The sequence below is a fragment of the Triticum dicoccoides genome, chromosome 4A, assembly GCF_002162155.2.
Source record: "Triticum dicoccoides isolate Atlit2015 ecotype Zavitan chromosome 4A, WEW_v2.0, whole genome shotgun sequence".
Taxonomy (NCBI): domain Eukaryota; kingdom Viridiplantae; phylum Streptophyta; class Magnoliopsida; order Poales; family Poaceae; genus Triticum; species Triticum dicoccoides.
Window position 1 is genome coordinate 35,411,412 of NC_041386.1, and position 8,842 is coordinate 35,420,253.

The 8,842-nt window shown below is 42.6% G+C and overlaps 2 protein-coding genes across 2 annotated transcripts in view; one reads left to right on the forward strand and one right to left on the reverse strand.

Annotated features, from left to right (window-relative positions):
* The first annotated feature begins 1,563 nt into the window (after window positions 1–1,563).
* Window positions 1,564–7,332, forward strand: LOC119284785 (COP9 signalosome complex subunit 4-like). The gene is made up of 14 exons (XM_037563946.1): window positions 1,564–1,699; window positions 1,790–1,941; window positions 3,447–3,550; window positions 3,632–3,692; window positions 3,769–3,861; window positions 3,945–4,045; window positions 4,303–4,411; window positions 5,733–5,777; window positions 5,867–5,935; window positions 6,029–6,120; window positions 6,200–6,242; window positions 6,542–6,601; window positions 6,707–6,766; window positions 6,990–7,332. Exons 1-14 carry the CDS (start codon window positions 1,564–1,566, stop codon window positions 7,062–7,064), a joined length of 1,200 nt encoding a protein of 399 aa, XP_037419843.1. The 3' UTR covers window positions 7,065–7,332.
* An 863-nt stretch (window positions 7,333–8,195) lies between these two features.
* The window catches only part of LOC119283387 (vicilin-like seed storage protein At2g18540), a 3,336-nt gene continuing 2,689 nt past the window's right edge, over window positions 8,196–8,842 (reverse strand). The window contains exon 6 of the mRNA XM_037562952.1: window positions 8,196–8,840. Within this exon, the coding sequence (XP_037418849.1) occupies window positions 8,435–8,840 (406 nt within the window). The 3' untranslated portion in view covers window positions 8,196–8,434. The remainder of the gene's footprint in view (window positions 8,841–8,842) is intronic.

Here is an 8,842-nt window from a genome sequence, read left to right on the forward strand (position 1 = left end):
CCCTTTCGTTCGGTATAATCTTGCTCAAGAATTTTGACTGTTATGGCCGAGGTTTAGATGCTGCCGCCATTGTCTTCAATTTAGAATTCTGGGAGGGAATGGCTATTCCAAGTGCTTGAGCCTTTGCCTGACATTGAGCGGTCTATGTTACTAATGATGCTTTGGTGAATATGGCATGTACAGAACGAAGTTGTGCATCATAAGACTCCTCCACCGATGGAAGTATCCAGAACCTATCTTGTAGCTATCTTGATTCCTTGATTGGCCTCAAAACAGAGCTATCTGCAGATCCTAACAAGGGTAAGTCTATCATCACTTGTGAGAAAATAGTGAAGAAGCGGCCTGTGATAATGGGAACAAGGGTACAACTCAGGTGGTGTCCTCGAAAGGGTGGTTGGGTTAAACTCAACACCGATGGTGCCTTTGCTGATGATGGTCATGCCGGTGCAGGTATAGTCCTTAGAGATGAAAAGGGCAGTATCATTTTCTTCACTCGCAGGGCTCTCCTTTCTTGCCTTGATACACTTGAGGCTGATTTATGTGCTTGCATGGAGGGTCTCTCTCTTGCCATTCAGAGAAGTGAATTGTCAATCATGGTGGAGATGGATTCTATAGCTGCAGTGAAGTTTATCTAAGCGCGGGAACAAGACAGATCAGGCCACGCTTCTATCATCAAGGAGATTAGGCATCTTATGGGCTTACGTGAATGTTGTATTACTCATATTTACCGCACACAAAATAATGTTAGTGATAGTTTAGTTAAATTTGCTAGAGTTGAGGGCATAACTATGACTTGTTATCGTCTGGCCCGGATGTTCCTTTGGTTCTAGCCCTCGTTGATTGCGAGGACTATGTGATTGAGTAATACAAATATTTCACTCACAAAAAAGAAAAGAAATCAGCGCATAAGCAAGCGCCAAATAAGAACGTGCCTTGCCCACCCAAGGCGAAAGACATAGAGTTGCCCTGGTTTCTTTTTTTTTGAGTATCAGTACAAACACAAGCGCTCATATACACGCGTATACACTCATCCCTATGAACGCACACACGCACATCCTACCCCTATGAGCACCTCCGAGAGACTGAGCCGGCATATTGAAATAAATCCAAGAAATCCTGAAATAAATCCAGGAATAATGCGAGCACCAGGATTTGAACCTTGGTGGGTTGGGGATACCACTGTCCACCTAACCAACTCAACCACAGGTTGATTCACTTGCCCTGGTTTCATTGCATGTGTTACAAGATAAAACTGAAGGACGCGTCAAAGAAAATAAAATAAAAATAAAACTGAAGGCTGAGTTGGCCCATAGAGTCGCAAGACGAAACTAAAACTTTAGGCCCAAATAACAAGGCGTCCCACACTAAAAGTACAAGGCGGCCCATCGTCCTACTCCCCAGCAGAATATATCCGACCCAGTTCATCTGCAAAACCCAGTTATAGCTTTTCCCCTCATCTTCTCCGCAGATCAAACGCCAAAACCCTAGGCCGCTCCATCTCCGACGCCGGCGACGACCCCCAACCCCTGCTGCTGTCCGCGTTAGCCGAGGGCGGAGGTAGCCATGGACAGCGCCCTCGCAAGCGCCGCGGCGATCGCCGACCAGCGCCAGAAGATCGAGCAGTACCGCCACATCCTCGCCTCCGTCATCTCGTCTTCCCCGCCGGACATCCCCCAGGCCAAGCGCTTCCTCAACCACAGTAACGCGCTTCACTCAAACCCTAGCCGTAGATTTCTGGGTATCTGATTTTTCGTTTTGGGCGTAATGGCCGGGATTGTTGCGAACGCAGTGGTTTCGGATGAGGTGCCGCTCGTGGTGTCGCGGCAGCTGCTGCAGACGTTCGCGCAGGAGCTGGGGAAGCTGGAGCCAGACTCTCAGAAGGAGGTCGCCCACTACGCGCTCACGCAGATCCAGCCTCGTGTGGTCTCCTTCGAGGAGCAGGTAGGCACCCTTCGGTTCCCAGCCGGCCAATTTGAAGTACCAGATTGCTCTGTACTAGTTGTAGTATGTTGTACTGCACAGCCTGTAAAGCTAATATGCAATGCCATGGTATAATTTTGGAAAATTGCTATCACAGCACTTTTGTTTTGACAGTTGGTCACACCTGCCACTGAATATTTTTAACTTGCCCACTAGCTACTAGTAGTACGCATGGAGCTACTGCTGTAATGAGATTTTCTGTTCTTGTGAGATTTGCTTTGGAGTGGCCAATTTGGGCTCTGGCTGATTTTTCTTCAAGGGAATACACAGTGCATGAAAATGAATTCATCATGTTATCTCATTTACGCAGTCTCAGCTTAGATTGTGTATGCAAGGGCAAGTATTGAGGATAATGTTATGCATTTTTTGTTGATGCTCTCTACAATTTAAATTTTCGTGTGGCATACTTTCCAGGGGAAATAGAGCTATAGTTGATTTATGCCAGTCAGGCAGTCAACCACACAGCTATTACATGCCGTGTTAGTCTGTAATCCATTAAGAAGACCTGTCGATTTGGAGCCCAGTCATTATAAGCCACATATCAGCCATTTGAGCCAATTCCTTAAGCTTATTACCCCACATGGTTAACTTATTTTGATTATCTGTGTGATAGTTCGGGACTAGTTATGAACAGGAAAATTATAACTCAAGGATTATAGTTTTATAATACCTCATGATCTTGTCTGCGATTAGAGAAAATAATGCAATATTTGGAATTACTGTTGCCACTCATTCCATGTTCATATGGGTTGCATTGCAGAAACCTAAATATCTAGATATAGCTTTGTGCATCATGTCCCTCTTATGCATCGCATTTTAGAAACTAAATATCTATGGGTTACTTCTTTAGTGTTACTGTTTGGGAGTTCTTGTTGAAGTTGCAATTTATAATGTCTCATGGGTTCAAACTTTGTTAAGCTGCTGAAAACAGTCACTAAAATTAGCAGTTAAGGAGTTGTATTATTTCTATTTATTGCAATTATGTCAAAGGTCTTAGATATTCATATTTCTAGGTAGTAGCTACCATCAAAGTAGAACCAAAATGGATTAAGTGTGCCCATTTTGCAAAATACCTAGTCTTGAAAGATTATGTAGATTGAAGCTGGTTAATATATACCTGTGCAGAAAAAAGTGTCCCTCCGATCCATATTAATTGTCGCTGATTTAGTACAGGGAGTACAAAGAATGAATGCCTGCATCATGCTTGTCATCTTGTGAAAGAAATTATCCATTACATTTTATGTGATATTTACTGCTGTTCCAGCGTCTTCATGTAAATCTCATGGAGAATCTGAATCTCTAGATTTGTTTCTTCTACCACAAATAACCAACTTAATATCTGTTTCTGTCGGCTTTGTATCCGCTCATTAGATCTCCATCGGTGACTTTGTGATTGACCCTGTTGTTATTATGTAAAAAAGTGTTGCAACAATCTTAATCTATAATTTTTCTGGCTATCGATCCAGGTAGTAGTGATTAGAGAGAAGCTTGCAGAACTGTATGAATCTGAACAACAATGGTCGAGTGCAGCACAAATGCTTAGTGGCATTGACTTGGACTCAGGAATCAGGTAGAAACAAGCTTTTGTCTCTCTTTACATGTCAATGGATTTTCTAAGTCTGGGAAACCTGACTATCTGCTAAAAAACCAGGATGCTTGATGACACCAACAAATTATCCAAGTGCGTCCAGATTGCGCGACTCTATTTGGAGGTTAGTGCTGTTTAGCCTTTGTCGTCATTGGTTCATTGCATTGTCAGCTGGACTAATGTAGTTCTTCATTTTGTAGGATGATGATGCAGTGAATGCTGAAGCTTTTATCAACAAAGCCTCTTTTTTGGTCACAAACAGCAACCAGGAAGTTCTGAACTTGCAATACAAGGTTTGTTGGTTCAGAAACAGTTTACCAATCTATCTGTCTACAACTATGGACAAAGATTTAGTTCCTTTCTTATATCTCTATAGGTCTGCTATGCGAGAATTTTAGATCTAAAGCGTAAATTCTTGGAAGCTGCACTTCGATACTATGGCATCTCTCAGATTGAGCAACGCCAAATTGGGGATGAGTAAGGCTTACTCCCTTTTAATGTTCTGTCTTGTATGGTCCTTTGTTGCCTTGCCGATGTAGTGGTGCCTACTTTCTATTTTACACCCTTGCAAATATTTCAATATTTTGCTCATTGTATCAAAAAAATTACCCTACTTGATACTCATGTTTAGATACTGCAGTGGTGGGTATTGACAAGTCGTGTTTGGAACTGATATTGCTTCCATGTATTATTCTCAAAAATCTTGATGGAACATTGTTTCTGTATTTTCTCAGAGAGATTGATGAAAATGCTCTGGAGCAAGCTCTTAGTGCTGCTGTAACATGCACAATATTGGCTGGTGCTGGCCCACAACGGTCCCGTGTTCTTGCTACATTGTACAAGGTATTGGCTTTTAGCTTATCTCAATGTCCTGTGATATCACACCTTCTTTTATTTACCCTATTATCATTAATTGCTGCAGTAACTTCTAACCATCATGATCGTCTTGGTTCTCTCTTGATCCAGTTTTGCCAATTGGAAACCAATCAACGCAAGTCACGTCATTTATTTAGAGTTTTCGTCCCACTGGTTTAAGTTGTTACCACCTCCATTCCAAGCACACGCATTTTGAGATTTCCGATTTCATCCGTTAGATCTCATCATTTTGCAAATCAGAACCGTTCAAAGTAGGCATCGCACAAAATTCGTACGTGCATTGTCATGTTCAGAGTAGTTTCGTTGAGATTTAACATTGACTATTAATTTGACCAATAATATATAAGTTATGTGACTTTACAATTATACTATTGGTCCTTTTCCAATACAAATTCAACGGTTTAACTTTTGCCGCACATAACCCACATTTTGTTGGTTAAACTTGATGGTCAAACTTGATTCTCGAAATGTGCGTGCACCTTATTCACTGGAATGGATGGAGTTCTCCCTCCATAATCCGAGTACATGTTGCTGGAACTGTCTATGCAAAGCACAAGAAAATATGATGTTGGAGGATTAGGAGTTCGGTGATTATTGTATTAACGCCCCAGAAGTATAGATGCACCAGGCTTCGATCCCTGCACCTGCAGGGTACCAAAAAATGTTCATATGTAATAAGGGCGAGATGGTAAACAAGCTCTGTATTTATGTGGCTCTTTGGATGGGAGCCGTGAGCTGCCCTTCCAAAAATTGGCTGTTGACCAGATCTGGTTGCACGTTTGGTTTTGCACCGATTATGGCTTTACCTTACTGTTGTAGTGTTCTTGTGATGCCTCATTTCGTATCTATTTTCTCTTTGGTTGGTAGCAATTTTAGTTTGCCACTCATCAATATAACGTGAAATACATTAAATTGCATCCTGGATTCGTGGGAACCCAGGGTTGTTAAACCTACTGTTTGCTAAACTCATCCAAGGTCCAAAAACATGCTCTTCTATGTCTTTCTCCAATCTGGCACCAACTTACTAATATCATGATCCTGTGAACCAATTATGTTCAACCTTTTTTGGTAATTATTTTTCTACTTTTGAATATCTTCCACCATTCAGTTTTAAAACTGTCCAATGGCAGGCAACCTATATACACCTTATTTTTGCTATGCTGCTTGAAACAAACATAATGGTTACCTTAGTAATGTGCAGATATTTTTGTTTTACTGTGTATCTTATCATAATGACTCCTAAACTATGACTTTATGACATGATGTTATAATAATTTGCCCCATCCAGGATGAAAGATGCTTGAAGCTCAAGATATATCCAATACTGCAGAAGGTATCTGACATGGATATACTTCCCTGGCATTATGTTCGGAATATAAGTTCTCTTCATTGATAGGGTCTCCACTTTTTCCAAATATTCAGGTTTTTCTTGAAAGGATTTTGAGGAAACCAGAAATTGATGCATTTGCAGAGGAGCTGAAGCCGCATCAAGTAGGGAAACTTTTAGTCATTCTCTCTGTACCTTGTTCAAGATAAGTTCTCATTTATGGTATTCCTGACTGGAATTTCTCTACTGTTCAACAGAAAGCCCTTCTGCCAGACAAGTCTACTGTGCTTGAGCGGGCAATGATTGAGCATAATCTCCTTAGTGCCAGTAAACTTTACACCAATATCAGGTCAGTATTCATTGATATTGTTGTTCATTCATTATTGGTTTATTCAACCTAATAACAGACCATCAATTCATTTCTGCAGCTTTGAGGAGCTTGGAACATTGTTGGGCATTGACCCTAGAAAGGTAAATTCTTTGTACATGTGTTGGTTCTTTCGTTTCCCTGAACTCTACCAGCAACTTAGACTCTGTAATATTCTGCCATATTGCTTCTGGCTTGTAAAAGGGAACTTGTAGTGTTGTGTAAAGCAATAACAGAGCATAATTAATTTACAAACTAAGACATGGTAACATTTGTCAGGGTCAGCTCCTTGTTCTTATTTTGGTTTTTACTGCTATACATATACAGGGTGCAGAGTTCTGAACTTAGTCTAGGGTACCATTTAGATTTTGAGCCTTCTTACCATTGACTTCTGTACTGGCAGGCTGAGAAGATAGCATGTCGAATGATTTGTGAAGATAGAATGCGGGGTTCAATTGATCAGGTATTTTTACCAGCTCTCTTTCTTGGCATTCTCTATCTGCTAAGATCATGAAACCCCACATCTTTGTGTCATCAGTCTGAAATTCGTGCATACATTGTTCCACAGGTTGAAGCTGTGATACACTTTGAGGATGACACCGAAGGGCTGCAGCAGTGGGACCAACAGGTTAGTGTAGCCTTGTATTTCATTTCTTCTAGTTTTAACTTCTTTTTTAATTTAGTTAAAGCGAGAAACTAGCCTTGATAGAACTGTTGCATACTTGCACTTGCCTTCGTGCACCGTACACCAAAAATTTCTCCACAAGCAACTGCTACGTTTACAACAACTATCAGGAAACGCATCCATCTGTTTCTAATCATGTATTGCAACAACTTTGCCACACCTGCAGATTGCTGGATTGTGCCAAGCGCTGAACGACATCCTTGACAGCATGTCGAGCAAGGGGATCGCTATACCTGTCTGAGGGAGTCTGTTCACCCAGTTGTTTCGATGGTATCTGTGGTTTAACTCGGGTCAAGTCGCTGGATTAACATTTTTGTACAGATGTTTTGCCGTTGACTGATACTTGGAACCGATTCTGCTATGCGATCATCTCATGTGAAATTTGCGTGGGAAATGCCGCCTGAGTTATGCTCTGTGTTTTTCCAGTGGGTGTTAATGGTTTGCACGCCCATCACTATGCGACACAAATACTTCCTTTCAACTTAATATATAAAAGATGTTTTTTGACACCGTAATAGTATGAGCATCGCTGGAGTACTAGATTCCAGGCTAGCGCAGTATGATCATCTAATCGTAATTTTAAAGCCTTGTCATTGTACCTGGAATTCTCGATTAACCGTCTATGACTGATTTCATGTCTACAAATGCGAAAATCGTGCCTCAAAATGTAACAATAAGAAGACCTCCTGGCCGTGAGTCTTTTTCAGGGGGTGTTTTTTATTTGCATTCACGCTTTCTAAAAAGAGCCGCTAAACTAAATTTCCACAGGTTGCCCACAGGTTCTTCCTCCAAAACCTTCTTTTTCATTCGGAACCCTCTCCGTATTAGTAAGAAAAACATACCAGACTCTGACTTCAAAAGGTGGGAACAACGTCAGCACGCAGGCGTTTTTTTTTCAAAAACGAGAAAAGGCGCCCAGAGCGCCAAACTTTCATTCAAACTCAGCTCGGGTACATAGTACAACATGAATTACAGAGATAGGACAAGCTGAATTACAGAGAGGAGCTAAGAAGGGACATCCTGCTTGTCATGAACAATCATGCTATGATTTTCATGTATGACGGGATGGAGGCTCATCTGCTCGTGTTGATGAACAAATTCTGTATGTATCCTGAGAAAGGTTCAAAACTGTTGATTTTATTTTCTATCCCGAGCTTCCCGGATGTAACTGTTGATTTTATGTTGCGTCCCTAGCTCCCGGGTGTCTTATGTTCTGCAACTTTCCAGCACACAGAGAATTTGTTCGTCTCTTTGATGTAAAAGAAGTTGCAAAATTTTTCAACTTACTTTCATTTCACTCTTCTTCTATGAGCAAATGAGCGGATTTCCGGGATGGAAGGAGATTATGCACCAGTGGTCAGCATCCAGTGCATTGCGATGAACAGCTCATTTATTTATACGTAGGCATAATGCACAAGCTGCTCTTCTATACACCGGCTACAGCGAAGACACAGTGGCATTGTGGCAACGACGGACCCAACAAAACTACGAGCACAGACTACAGTAGACTGAACAGAGCCACACAACTAGGATCGCCACCATTAGTCGTACAGCGGTACGCGGGGAAAGGGTAGAGCATAGAGCGTGCAAGGTGATTGGAACAGTTCTTGTTCAGGCGCTCTGGAACACGGCGCCCTTGCGACCACGGTGGTAGCGTTTCTTCAGGTTCGTCGTGGCCGCGCGGTACCTGGAGGAGCCTCCCCAGTCGCCTTCCTCCTCTTCCCACGGGTCGTCTCCTCCTCTCCCGCCACGGCCTCCTTCCTCCTCCTCTCTCCTCCCCCTCCGCTCCTCTTCCTCCCTCGGATCGTCTCCTCGTCCGCCTTGGCCTCCGCCACCTTCTTCCTCCTCCCTCCTCCGCCGTTCTTCCTCCTCCCTTGGATCATCACCTCCTCCTCCGCCTTGGCCTCCGCCACCTTCTTCCTCCTCCCTCCTCCTCCTTTCTTCTTCCTCTTCCTGCTCTCTCCTCGCCGCTTCTTCCTCCTCCCTCTGCTTCCTCTCCTTCTCCTCTCTCCTCTGCCT